The sequence below is a fragment of the Podarcis bocagei genome (assembly GCF_964188305.1).
Source record: "Podarcis bocagei genome assembly, chromosome: 1".
Taxonomy (NCBI): Eukaryota; Metazoa; Chordata; class Lepidosauria; order Squamata; family Lacertidae; genus Podarcis; species Podarcis bocagei.
This window is the reverse complement of record NC_138125.1, coordinates 131,917,035-131,931,128: the sequence shown is the minus strand read 5'-3', so window position 1 is coordinate 131,931,128 and position 14,094 is coordinate 131,917,035. Positions and strand designations below refer to the sequence as shown.

The 14,094-nt window shown below is 45.4% G+C and overlaps 1 protein-coding gene across 1 annotated transcript in view; it reads right to left on the bottom strand.

Moving 5' to 3' along the window:
• The window catches only part of CYP20A1 (cytochrome P450 family 20 subfamily A member 1), a 39,818-nt gene that overhangs the window by 16,803 nt on the left and 8,921 nt on the right, over positions 1 to 14,094 (bottom strand). Inside the window, exons 4-8 of the mRNA XM_081181166.1 lie at positions 13,596 to 13,741; positions 11,038 to 11,205; positions 7,014 to 7,092; positions 2,494 to 2,609; positions 21 to 75 (exon numbers count right to left, since the gene is read on the bottom strand). Coding sequence (XP_081037292.1) covers positions 21 to 75; positions 2,494 to 2,609; positions 7,014 to 7,092; positions 11,038 to 11,205; positions 13,596 to 13,741 — 564 coding nt within the window. The remainder of the gene's footprint in view (positions 1 to 20; positions 76 to 2,493; positions 2,610 to 7,013; positions 7,093 to 11,037; positions 11,206 to 13,595; positions 13,742 to 14,094) is intronic.

Below are 14,094 nucleotides of genomic sequence, written 5' to 3'. Positions count from 1 at the left end.
GTTCCGTTTTGTGTACTTACACTTAGCTGTGATTATGGACCCTGCCAGCGAGAATATCATTGTGTCTTCCAAAATCTAGGAAACAAAGTCTGGTTCAAGGAGACCGAATCAGTACATGGTAAAAATTGTCACTATCCCATCCAAAATCTTGGCTGAGGGGACAAATAATAAAATAGCAGGATCTGAGTAATTGCTCTAGTTATTAATAGTCTATATTCTAAATAGTTTGTTTAGAAGATGTAAAAAAATAACAATATTAGGATCTGGAATTAATTCTATACTTGTTAATTACAGATATAGTAGGAAAAACTTGGGAACAGCAGGAATGACTTATCTTCCATAGCCCCTTTACAGATGTTCTGAGTAGAAAAAATGTGCAACGTCACGCAAACATTCAAAAACCTACACAGACACACAAAGAGCCCTCATATTTGTGTACCACTGTGTTCAATAGGGTGCACAGTGGTACCTTAGTTCTCAAACGCTGAAAACCTAGAAGTAAGTGTTCTGGTTTTTGAACGTTTTTCAGAAGCTTAACGTCCAATGCGGCTGTCTGCTATTGTTTCCAGGGCACCTGCACCAATCAGAAGCTGCGCCTTGGTTTTCGAACATTTCGGAAGTCAAATGGTCTTCCGGAACTGATTAAGGTTGGTGCTTTTGTTTTTGCTATTTATTTTGTGTTTTTGAGGCTTTTTCGGTTAATTTGTTTTTGTGACTCTGTGGAACCCAGAGTCTGATTGATTGATTGATTGATTGATTGTGTGACTGCGGAAATGGATAAAAGCCCCCCATCCAAACAATGACTATCATTACTGCAGGTAAGGGGAAAAAATTAATTTTTATCATCTACAATACTGTCTTATTTATTTTATCGTACAGTACATTGATTATTGCTTTCATTTTATGGATCAATGATTTCGTTAGATAGTAAAATTCATGTTAAATTGCTGTTTTAGGGGTTGTTTCTAAAAGTCTGGAACGGATTAATCCATTTTGCATTACTTTCTATGGGAAAGTGCGCCTTGGTTTTGGAACAGACGTCTGGAACACATTAAGTTTGAGAACCAAGGTACCACTGTACCAGCGATGGTGCTCAACTGCTGTGGTGTTCAAATGGCTAATGTGCTACTCTATGGAGCAAGTGTCGTACATTCCGAGTCTCAGGATCACCCTCTCTTTTGCTCCCGACATGAGTGGCTTTTCAAACTCGCCATGCAAACTGGCAAGGGGCCACCAATACTGTCCCCTTTGGATCTCCCTTTGGACAAGCAATGACCTTGCCAAGAAACATGCTCACTCGACTTGAGTTGGCGGTTCCCTCCAGGGAGGAAGTCATGCTTGGAACAGAAGGTGCTTCTGCTCACTCAGGAGGACGAGTCACAACAGCGGCCTTTAAATGCCAGCTGCTCAAGGATTCCAAGATGGCGGCCTGAGGTTCAAACATGGAACCTGAAAGACTTGGACCAGCATGCCTTGCAAGCCGCGGGCTAGCCACTCCCCCACAAAGGTCAACGCTGCATGGAGCCATGTTAAGCAGAAGTAGCTGCTTCAAACGCTTCTCTCGGGACGAAAGCAAAGAGAGCAATCAAATAGAAATCTATATACCGTATTTTTTGCTCCACAAGGTGCACTGGACCATAGGCCGCACCTAGTTTTTAGAGGGGGAAATCAAGAAAAAGAATCTTATTTCCCCCCCAGCCCCAAAGAGCAGCGTACAGGCTGTGCGCAACCTCTCCCTGCCGGAGGGGTTGCGCAAGGCTATGGCACAAGCCAAGACAGCGAGCAGGATCCATCCCGCTCGCTGTCTTGGCTTGTGCCATAGCCGCGCGCAACCCCTCCGGCAGGGAGAGGCTGCGCGGGGCTAAAGAAGCCATAGCCGCGTGTAGCCTCTCCCTGCCGGAGGGGCTGCACGCGGCTATCCCTGAAGCCTTCCGAGCGCAGCGCAAGTCCCCCCTGCGCTCCTCAGGCTTTGGGTTCCTTTTGCTGAAGCCGGGAGAGCAAGACTCTCCTGGCTTCAGCAAAAGGAACCTGAAGCCTCCAGAACGCAGCGGTAACTCGCTCTGCGCTCCAAAGGCTTAAGGGGGCTATCCCTGAAGCCTGGAGAGTGAGAGGGGTCGGTGCGCACCGACGCCTCTCGCTCTCTAGCCTTCAGCGAAAACAACGTGAAGCACTCCCTCTGCGCTTCGGAGGCTTTGCGTTGCTATCGCTGAAGCCAAGGAGCCTGCATTCGCTCCATAGGATGCACACACATTTCCCCTTAATTTTTGGAGGGGAAAAAGTGCGTCCTATAGAGCGAAAAATACGGTATTTAAAGCTTCAAGGTTGCAAAAGGAGAAAACCCTCCCCCGCCCCTCTCTCTTCCTCTCTCGGATGAAGATTAAAATCGGGAGAAACAATGCTGGCAATTAAATTAATCAAGCCCAGCAGAATGCAATTACCAGCGGGTCTAGCGGGACTTCCATTAACGGTTAATTACAGCACAGATGTAGATACCTGCTTGTCACTCAGCTTCCCCTGCAGTAAAGCGTCTATGAAGATGTCTCGGCTGAGATTCTTCCCCTGCCGTTCTTTTATGACTTTCTTCAAGACCAACTCCATGTCCATCAGAGCTTCGGGCACAAGAAAACAAAACAGTTCTTTCATTAGCCGGCAGAGGACATTGTCTCAGAGTCCGCCTTGACACACCCTGCCAGGCGGTTTGCAGTCCGCTCCTTCGTGAGGGCTGCTTCATGCGTTACAGATCACGCGTGGGGAACCTTTGGACCTCCAGATGTTGAAGAACGACAACTCCCATCATTCCTGGCCATTCCCCGGTGCTGATGGGAGTTGGAGCTCAGCAGAATCTGAAGGACCAACAGTTCCCTGCAGCTGCTGTAGATTAAATGAGCGGCTTGAAAGCAGCTCTGCAGATCTCTTTCTCCAAAGCCCTCATTAAGTGGGTATATCTTCTCGAAGGGGAGCCTACAGAGCCATACACATGTATATGGGGGGGGGGGGAATGAGCCAGTGTGGTGTAGTGGTTAAGAGCGATAGACTCGTAATCTGGGGAACCGGGTTCGCGTCTCCGCTCCTCCACATGCAGCTGCTGAGTGACCTTGGGCCAGTCACGCTTCTCTGAAGTCTCTCAGCCCCACTCACCTCACAGAGTGTTTGTTGTGGGGGAGGAAGGGAAAGGAGAATGTTAGCGACTTTGAGACTCCTTCGGGTAGTGATAAAGCGGGATATCAAATCCAAACTCTTCTTCTTCGTCTTCTTTGCACAACAAGTGTCTCAGCTTAAAGGTAAAGGGACCCCTGACCATTAGGTCCAGTCGTGGCTGACTCTGGGGTTGTGGCACTCATCTCACTTTATTGGCTGAGGGAGCCGGCGTACAGCTTCCGGGTCATGTGGCCAGCATGACTAAGCCACTTCTGGCGAACCAGAGCAGTGCACGGAAACGCCGTTTACCTTCCCGCCAGAGTGGTACCTATTTATCTACTTGCACTGGTGTGCTTTTGAACTGCTAGGTGGGCAAGAGCAGGGACCGAGCAATGGGAGCTCACCCCGTCGCGGGGATTTAAACCGCCAACCTTCTGATCGGCAAGCCCTAGGCTCGGTGGTTTAACCCACAGTGCCACCCGCATCCCTCAATTCTCAGCTTACCAAAGACTTATTAGATACAAATATAAAAGTGTTCTCAAAAATGTACGAACTGTTGTTGGAGTGGGAAACTAAAGAGGAATCTGTGAAATCGAGCATGATTAAGTGGGCACAAGATGCAGGTCACAATATCGATTATGAATTATGGGGAAAGTTGTGGCAAATAAATATGAATTTTATGGTATGTTATGCGATGAAAGAAAAGAGGAAAATGTCTCCCAGATGGTATTCAGCACCCACCACATTGGTGAAAATGTCTAAAAAAGAAAAAAGGTGTATGCTGGAAGTGTAATGAAAATGAGGGATCTTTTCCCCCCACATGTGGTTGTCCTGTAAAATAATTAAGGAATATTGGGAAACTATATATAATGAATTAAAAAAAGATACTTAAAAAAAACTTTCCCCAAAACACCTGAGATTTTCCTCTTGGGGATGGTAACAATGGAAGCCCCCCAAAAACTCAAAATAGTTTATTACTATACGCCACAGCCACAGCTAGAACCTTATTGGCACAAAGGTGGAGAACAAGTCTAGTACCCACTAAGGAAGAATGGCAGTGTAAAATGTTTGAATATGCTGAACTGGCTGGTCTGACGAACAGGATAAGAGAAAACAAAGATAAAGAATATAAGAAGGAATGGACAATGTTTATTGAATATTTTAAGAACGAGTATAGACAAATAAGAGAGGGACGCGGGTGGCACTGTGGGTTAAACCACAGAACCTAGGGCTTGCTGATCAGAAGGTCGGTGGTTCAAAACCCTGCAACGGGGTGAGCTCCCATTGCTCGGTCCCTGCTCCTGCCAACCTAGCAGTTCGAAAGCACCTCAAAGTGCAAGTAGATAAATAGGTACCACTCCGGCGGGAAGGTAAACAGCATTTCCGTGTGCTGCTCTGGTTCGCCAGAAGCGGCTCAGTCATGCTGGCCACATGACCCGGAAGCTGTACGCTGGCTCCCTCAGCCAATAAAGCGAGATGAGCGCCGCAACCCCAGAGTCGGCCACGACTGGACCGAATGGTCAGGGGTCCCTTTACCCTTTACTTTTATAGACAAATACATAGCTTAGCAGGTCTTGATCCAGCAAACTTGAAATAGACAGAGTATTTAATAGGTAACAAACTGGATGATTAAAAAGGTGTGGATTACGCAGAGCAGTAGAAAAGCAAAGGAACCAGGAAAAGGGTGGAAGGGAAGTCATAGGGTATATGTATACATGCTGTATTTGGTACGAAGTTGTAAGTGGGAAGGGGGGAGGGGTTAAATATGCGCTCTGTTCCTGTTTTTTGGAAAATGCAATTTATTAAAAATATATATAGCATGGACAAGCTGGAGGAGGGAAAGAAGTATTTCTTACACCCCCAAGCAAATAATGAATAAATCTGTAATTGTCTTTCTACGCTTCCTCCCATACAAGGCAGCTGAATACTGAGCCACAACATTCCTAAAGTTACAAACCACTCCAAGTCTAAGTACGGTATTTTTAGCCGCCATCCATCTTGGACTCTGAAGAGGTGGAATCTGAGCTAAGCACATCCCTTTGCATGCAGCTCCCCTTTGGAGCAGAGAGTGCATTGTCAAGAGATCTCAGCATCACTTTCTTGGCACGTAAATGCAGACGTGGTTTATTGCTTACTGTGCCCTTTTGAAAAATGTGTGTGTGTGTGAGAGAGAGAGAATAATAATAGCTACCAGGGATCCCGTTGCTAGACTAATGCTCCCATCATCCCTGATGGCAGGCCATGCTATCGGGGGTTATAGAAGTTGGGGGTTCAACAACATACAGTCGTACCTTGGTTCTCAAACATACCTTTTTTTTGCTCTATAAGACTCACTTTTTCCCTCCTTAAAAGTAAGGGGAAATGTGTGTGCGTCTTATGGAGCGAATGCAGGCTGCGCAGCTATCCCAGAAGCCAGAACAGCAAGAGGGATTGCTGCTTTCACTGCGCAGCGATCCCTCTTGCAGTTCTGGCTTCTGGGATTCAGAATATTTTTTTTCTTGTTTTCCTCCTCCAAAAACTCTTGTGGTCTGGTGCGTCTTATAGAGCGAAAAATACGGTAATCTGTTCCGGACGTCCGTTCGACTTCCGAAATGTTCGAAAACCAAGGTGCGGCTTCCGATTGGCTGCAGGAGCTTCCTGCACTCAAGCCAAAGCCACATCAGACATCCGGCTTCCGAAAAACGTTCGAAAACCAGAACACTTACTTCTGGGTTTTCAGCGTTTGGGAGTTCCAAGGCATTTGAGAACCAAGATATGACTGTATTGTGGGTCACCAGGTAGCCGCTCTCAGACTAAACCAATAACCAGAGTCTCTCCCCTGCCTACAGATACGAAAAGTATTGCACAAAATGTGCCCAGTTTATTTTAAAGTGTAAAGGCCTTTGGCTGTGTGCAATCCACTTAATGGGCACACCAATTTGTTGAGTGGGAAGATGAATGAAGAGAGGGCTTATTGGACTGGTTCAAGAACCACATGTTCTTAGCTGCGTGTAGTTCAACTAGGTAAGGCAAACGATCTGATGTAATAGCTGCATTGGAAAACAAGCTGCCTGCAAAGGGCAGCACAAAGTATTTGAAAAGTTACGTCCTGCCTTATTCAATTTGCCAGAGGCTGTACTACAGTAGATTGCTGGAGCAATACCTCCAGGGCTCCTGGAAGTTTTACTTAAAACCAAACTACCCTTAACCTCACATTTTTAAGCCTCTCTCTGCAGTGGCAGGGATAAGGTTTTTCTTTCTTTCTTGTGAAAACGGTTAAAAGAGAACTAAATCCAGGGCAATGGTCTGAAGACATTCTGATTTGAAGGCCTATTGATTTGAAGACATTCTGGGCAAATCCTGTGAAATAGGCAAGCATACCTCGACGATTGAAGAATGGAGGATGAAGTTAATGGACTATGCAGAACTAGATAAACTAACAGGAAGGATTCGAAACCGGCGGATATTCACGGAAAACTGGAGTAAATTTATGGACTATTTGAAAAGTACTTGTGAAGATCAGATGACGTTTGTAGGTTTGCAAGAAGTTTTGTGAGGAGTATTATTGGAAGTATTGCAAAAATGGAGAAGGGGAAGGATGATTTGTTAAGAGATGTAAAAGCAATATAAAGTTAAGAAATGCATAAGAAGTGGTTAAAACGGTGGATCGTCAGAGGTGCTGATGGAAGTCTAAAAAGATTGTATAAGTGATAGGTTTTGTGGTACATTTTATAATTTATATGTTAAAATCAATAAAAAATATTTTTTAAAAAAAGGAATAGGCAAGCATACCTAATTCATCCACACACACAAAAAGAAAATGAATTTTGCAGGCTGGATAGATAGTCGCATCCACACCTGCAGAGCTAATGCACGGACCCCGGGATTAAACTCACCGTCTTCATACAGCTTTTTTCGAGTCATGCTTTTGTCAAGTGAGCCATCCAAGAAGCCCTTTCCAATTTCTGACCAGATCTGAAACAAGTGCAGAAGAATCGCATTATCTTTCCAAGTCTTATTAAGCATCTTGTCTTAAATCAGTCTCCCCGGAAAAATAAAAATTAGGGCTTTAGTTCTATACAGTGGTACCTCTGGTTAAGAACTTAATTCGTTCCGGAGGTCCGTTCTTAACCTGAAGCACCACTTTAACTAATGGGGCCTCCAGCTGCCGCCGTGCCGCCAGAGCATGATTTCTGTTCTCATCCTGAAGCAAAGTTCTTAATCCAAGGTACTATTTCTGGGTTAGCGGAGTCTGTAACCTGAAGCATCTGTAACCCGAGGTACCACTGTAATTGTAATAAGAGACTGGCTCTCACTGGCCCGAATCCTAAAACAAAACGTAAGGAATTTCACTGAATAAAAGGTTTCCCCAACCACATGGTTCAGCAAGAACTCCGTATTTCCCTTAGCTATGTTTTCTGGGGGTGGTAAAAAGTAAAGGGACCCCTGACCATTAGGTCCAGTTGCGGACGACTCTGGGGTTGCGGCGCTCCTCTCACTTTATTGGCCGAGGGAGCCGGCGTCCAGCTTCCGGGTCATGTGGCTAGCACGACTAAGCCGCTTCTGGCGAACCAGAGCAGTGCACAGAAACGCTGTTTACCTTCCCGCCAGAGTGGTACCTATTTATCTACTTGCACTATGATGTTCTTTCAAACTGCTAGGTTGCCAGGAGCAGGGACCGAGCAACGGGAGCTCACCCCGTCGCGGGGATTCGAACCGCCGACCTTCTGATTTGCAAGTCCTAGGCTCTGTGGTTTAACCCACAGCGCCACCCGCGTCCCTTCTGGGGGTGGAGGGGTGCTTTTTTTGCAGGAAACTGCGGGTTTGGGTGGGAAACTTTTCTTCCATGAACTTCCTTATGTCAACTGACCTTAGGATCCAAGCCAACGTGCCTTAGGTGTAAATTGACGACTACAGCATTAGAGCGGTATTTCCAAGGAGGAAGGCTTACGCAGCAGTTGCTGGCACAGCTGGAGGTAAGGCTCCATTAATAGAAAGTGGGCAGATTAATCCCTCAGGATAAATCACACCGAATGGCCCATAAGAGCGCTGCTGAAACAGAGCCAGGATGCTCCTTCCAACAAATGATCAGCTACAAAACTCAGCAATACAGGACTTGGGATCATGGCAACAGAAATTACAACTACGATGGTACCTTGGTTCTCAAACGCCTTGGAACCGAAACACTGCAAACCCGGAAGTAAGTGTTCCGGTGTGCAAGTCTTTTTCGGAAGCCGTTTTTAGTGTTACACTTCTGATTTGAGTACCGCACTTCTGTTTTGAGTGTTACGCTGAGGTCTGTTTTTGTTATTTACCGTATTTTTCACTCTATAAGACACTCCAGACCACAAGACACACCTAATTTTTGGAGGAGGAAAACAAGAAAAAAAATATTCTGAATCTCAGAAGCCAGAACAGCAAGAGGGATCGCTGTGCAGTGAAAGCAGCGATCCCTCTTGCAGTTCTGGCTTCTGGGATAGCTGCGCAGCCTGCATTCGCTCCATGAGACGCACACACATTTCCCCTTACTTTTTAGGAGGGGAAAAGTGAGTCTTATAGAGCAAAAAATACGGTATTTTGCATTTTTGTGTCTCTTTTTTTGTTTTTGTGACTGCATGGAACCCAGTTCAGCTACTGATTGATTGTGTGACTGCAGTACATTATTCATTGCTTTCATTTTATCGATCAATGGTCTCGTTAGATAGTAAAATTCAGGTTAAATTGCTGTTTTAGGGGTTGCTTTGAAAAGTCAGGAACGGATTAATCCATTTTGCATTACTTTCTATGGGAAAGCGCACCTTGGTTTTGAGACGCTTTGGTTTTGGAACGGATTTCCGGAACGGATTAAGTTTGAGAACCAAGGTACCACTGTACTTGTGAGATTATATTTATTTATGAGCAAAAGGCATCATCAGATCCTTGGCAATGAGAACGTCAGGGTACAAAAAAGCTCATTTTCAAATCCATGCTCGCTTAGGAAGCTGGCCGAGTGGCTATGGGCAAATGTCTCCACGAGGGGTTCACCGTTTCGTTTTGTCAAAGTTGGCGGTGGGCAGAAATCTGCCCCTCCTCTCCACGCAAGCCTATCGCTCTGGACACCTTGGGCATCAAAAACATCAGTCCCCATCTTTCCTCTGGAGTTGGAGGCAAAGGCTGGGGCTCGGTTTGGTGTCACAAAGCCTTGCAAGACCAAGAAAAGGTCCGCCACAGCCTTCATCTCTAGCTTGCAGCTGGTGGGAGCAGTGCCGGATTTACGTACAGTGGTACCTCGGGTTGAGTACTTAATTCGTTCCGGAGGTCCGTTCTTAACCTGAAACTGTTCTTAACCTGAAGCACCACTTTAGCTAATGGGGCCTCCTGCTGCCGCCGCACTGCCAAAATACACGAGACTCTAATGAGTCTGAGCAAGCGATCTGCTGTGTGTGTGTGTTTTAAAAAGGGGGAATGTTAACTCTGCTGATTTTGTTGAACTTGTAAAGACAAGTTGGGATAGGATATCTTAGACAATATATCCTCCCCCGCATCCCTAAACATTCCCACAGGTCTTTAACACCTCTGCTAAGTCCCTTAAAGGCTGGCACAACTGCAGGGACAATATTCACTCACATCCCAGCCCCAGACTAGAGAGGAAGACTGGGGTTCCTGTCGCTCCCCTTGCCAGAGGGCAATTAAAACCCACCCCATGAAGAATCCCCAGAATATTAGCCTCTCTCACAGGTTTGTTGTAGTCAAAATTAAAAAATTCCTTCCAGTAGCACCTTAAAGACCAACTAAGTTAGTTCTTGGTATGAGCTTTCGTGTGCATGCACACGAAAGCTCATACCAAGAACTAACTTAGTTGGTCTTTAAGGTGCTACTGGAAGGTTTGTTGTAGTGAAGGTAATACTCCACCCCAGTGACTTCCCCGGAAAGGAGCAATGGTTAGAGCCACTCTGGAGAGCGACACGGCATTCTCTGAGCTGTCTGCTAACAGAGGAATGAATTTACGAAACTGATTGCTGTGGGATTCTCCCAGCCAAACCCACAGAAGTCCCGTCAAGGGAAACCCAAGCAAACAGTCCACTACAGGCATAGGCAAACTCGGCCCTCCAGATGTTTTGGGACTACAACTCCCATGATCCCTAGCTAACAAGACCAGTGGTCAGGGATGGTAGGAATTGTAGTCTCTGCAAGAGATTGTGCCTAAACCAGGGTGGATTTGATTTAAATCACAATTTAAATCACTTGTCAGTAGGACTTGAATTAAATCTTTTTTTTACAGAAAGACTCATTCTTGCTGGTATCATCTTAATATTTACCATCAGATGAAGCTTTCATTTTTGGAATAATAAATTTTCAGAGTAGTTTTTACAGTTATATAAAAAATTACTGATTTGGTTATACTATTAGAAATACATAGTTAGGAAATTATTGTGAGGTTTAATAAGTTAATTGTTTATATTTGGACAGCTTTGCTGATGTACTTAATTGGAAGGAGAAAAGCAATCATTTCCTTAATAACAATTTAAACAATTTAGCTAAAACAATAACATTATAGCATATATGATGTGGTTAAACTTTTTTTTTAAAAAAAGAACTTAAGCCTGAGTTTTAGCACACATGAAAAACTTTAAACAAATCCTTATTTCCTGATGAATAGCCTTTGGTCTATAACGTTACTTAAATAGAAAACTATCTTTAGAAAGATTTTTCCTCCAAAGGCATTTTATTTTAAAAATCCGATGTAAATTTTAAAAAATCCGATTTAAATTTTTTTTAATCCGATTTTTATTTTTTTTTAATCAGCGATTTTTATCCACTCTGTGCTAAACTGTTTTAGGCTAAATGTGCCCGGGAATCAAAAAGTGCAGGGACTGCAAGACAAACAGAAGCAAGAACTTGAGAAATAACATTTCATTCTCTCCCCTTCCAGACGCTTACCGCATCGTGGTTCTTACGGAACCGGATCACTTCCTGGTCATCCTCGAACCTGCCGCCCATTGCGGCTTGAGTGACGGCCTTCATCGAAAAGCCAAGCATGTGCTGACTGAGGGGCACATGTTGAGATTCGGGGAAGGACAGCCATTTTGCAAGAAGCTCCTCTGATAGCTTGAAGAAAAAAGAGAGATCCTGTATCAAACCCATTGCTTTGCCCACCCCAAGTTACTTTGAGAACGAACTAAGGTAAAGGAAGCATTTGTTACTTATCTTGTCCCAACGGCTATCGATATTTCATTTCGCTTTTAATTTGTTAGACCGCCTTTCTATATAATGATATGCAAGGCAGTTTGCAAGCTGAAGAAACAACGAAGATCGCACACCTTTTAACAATCTGATCCAATACAAAAATGCCACAATATACCGTATTTTTCGCTCCATAAGACGCATTTTTTCTTCCTAAAAAGTAAGGGGAAATGTCTATGCATCTTATGCGTGGTCCCTGGAGCCGAATTGCTCAGGGGCAAAAAGCAGCTCATGCTTTTTTCCTTTTCTTTTTTGAAAGAGGGAAGTGGGTGTTGAAACAAAGCCGCTGGTTGTTTGCGGGGAGAGAGATAAGGGACGCTAGAGATAAAGGAGGCTGACCTGGGAGGGGGGAGGTAAAGACAGCAAACTTGCAAAGGGGGGAAACAGGAAAACTAAAGCAATAAGGAGAGAAATTGGAAGAAAAGGAGGAGCAAAAAACTGCTCCAGCTAAGGAAAGGACACTAAGGCAAACAAGAGGGAAGGGAGTGTTGAAAGGAAACAGCTGATCGGTGGGATTGGAAGAGAGATAAGGGATGCTAGCGGAGGCTGCCTGGGAGGGGGGAGGTAAAAGCCCACGGATCCTCAGGATTTTTACATTGGGTCACCCCAAATTCACCATCAGATCACATAGCATGTCCATGGCTACAGCCTGCTCCAAAAAAATCACACACCCACTGTTGCGTGGGGCCGCAATGGTGCAAAAACATGGTTGCAGAGCACGGATCCACATGGATCCTCAGGATTTTTGCGTTGGGTCACCCCAAATTCACCATCAAATCAAATGTCAGTGGCCACAGCATTAACCACAAAAATGATACACCCACTGTTTCATTCAGAGTATTTTTTTTCTTGTTTTCCTCCTCTAAAAAAACACAAGAACAGTGTTTTGTGTTGTGTAGACTCCTATGATGTAAGTAATGGACCCCACCTGCTAGCCTGCTCCCTAAAATATCACTGGTTTGCTCATTTCTATATATAGGGTGCCTACATTCTGCTATTTATAATTATTAGTAGTTTGCATCATATAAAGGTAAAGGTGAAGGGACCCCTGACCATTGGGTCCAGTCATGACGGACTCTGGGGTTGCGGCGCTCATCTCACTTTATTGGCTGAGGGAGCCGGCGTAGAGCTTCTGGGTCATGTGGCCAGCATGACCAAGCCGCTTCTGGCGAACCAGAGCAGCGCACGGAAACACCATTTACCTTCCCGCCAGAGAGGTACCTATTTATCTACTTGCACTGGTGTGCTTTCGAACTGCTAGGTTGGCAGGAGAAGGGACTGAACAACGGGAGCTCACCCCATCGCGGGAATTCGAACCACCAACCTTCTGATCGGCAAGTCCTAGGCTCTGTGGTTTAACCCACAGCGCCACCCGCGTCATTAAAAAAGGCCTGCACGTCCCCAAAGACAAGAGTATGAAGCTGCTCCCTCCAAGAAAGAAGTCCATGTGGATGCCACCTCACCTGGGGGCTTCCACATCTCAGAGCACAGATGGGACTCTGGGCCAAGACAATGCTTTGCAAAGTTTAAAGAATGTAAGATGGAAGTAAACGGGCAAGATTTAACTGGGGAGGAAGCAAGCAGATTTCTGCATGCTAATGATGAAAGATTTAGCAACAGCAATATTAGGAAAAGCAGAGACATCACCTTGCCAACAAAGGTCCCTATAGTGACAGCTATGGTTTTCCCATCAGTGATGTATGGAAGTGAGAGCTGGACCATAAAGAAGGCTGATCGCCAAAGAATTGATGCTTTTGAATTATGGTGCTGGAGGAGACTCTTGAGAGTCCCATGGACTGCAAGAAGATCAAACGTATCCATTCTGAAGGAAATCAGCCCTGAGTGCTCACTGGAAGGACAAATCCTGAAGCTGAGACTCCAATACTTTGGCCACCTCCTGAGAAGAGAAGACTTCCTGGAAAAGACCCTGATGTTGGGAAAGATGGAGGGCACAAGGAGAAGTGGACGACAGAGGACGAGATGGTTGGACAGTGTTTTCGAAGCTACCAGCATGAGTTTGACCAAACCGTGGGAGGCAGTGGAAGACAGGAGTGCCTGGCGTGCTCTGGTCCATGGGGTCACGAAGAGTCGGACACGACTAAACGACTAAACAACAACAACCCTAATAACTTGGCTTCTCTTTACGTCCACCATCTTGCTGGTGCCTCAAAAGGGACTTGCCTTGCTCAGACAGACACCCACCACCCACATTGCTACCAAACAACGCAGTGAGCCCTCAAGACTAGGCGATTCACCTTCTGAATGGCTGAGAAGTTGTTCTGCAGACACTTGGTCACTCCGTTTTCATAGAGCTTCTTCCTCAAGCAGCTCTCGCCAGCATCTCCACCAAGGCCGGACTGGTACCGCAACAAGGACTTCAGCATCATTTCAAAGGGATCCGCTAGGCAGAGGGAGAGAAAATCCAAAATCCAACAGAAATCCCTGCAACGTCCCCAAAAAGAGCAGTATTCAGTGACGCGTGGGTCCGTCAAAACATTTAACGGAGAGCAGTTTCTACTTCTCTCACTTCCTTGCCCAAAAATAGGGCAGAGTTTGTACCTACCAAAGCAGATCGCAGTGGCCAGCGCGGTGCCCTTAATATGTTGCTAAACTACAACTCCCACCATCCCTCTCCAATGGCCATGGGCAAAACAATAAAAATACATAGCTAACTGAAGTTCTGCCCCCCCCCAACAAAAATGCTGGCTAGACCCATGCCAATGGCCATGCTGTTTAGGGCTGATGGGGAAACCC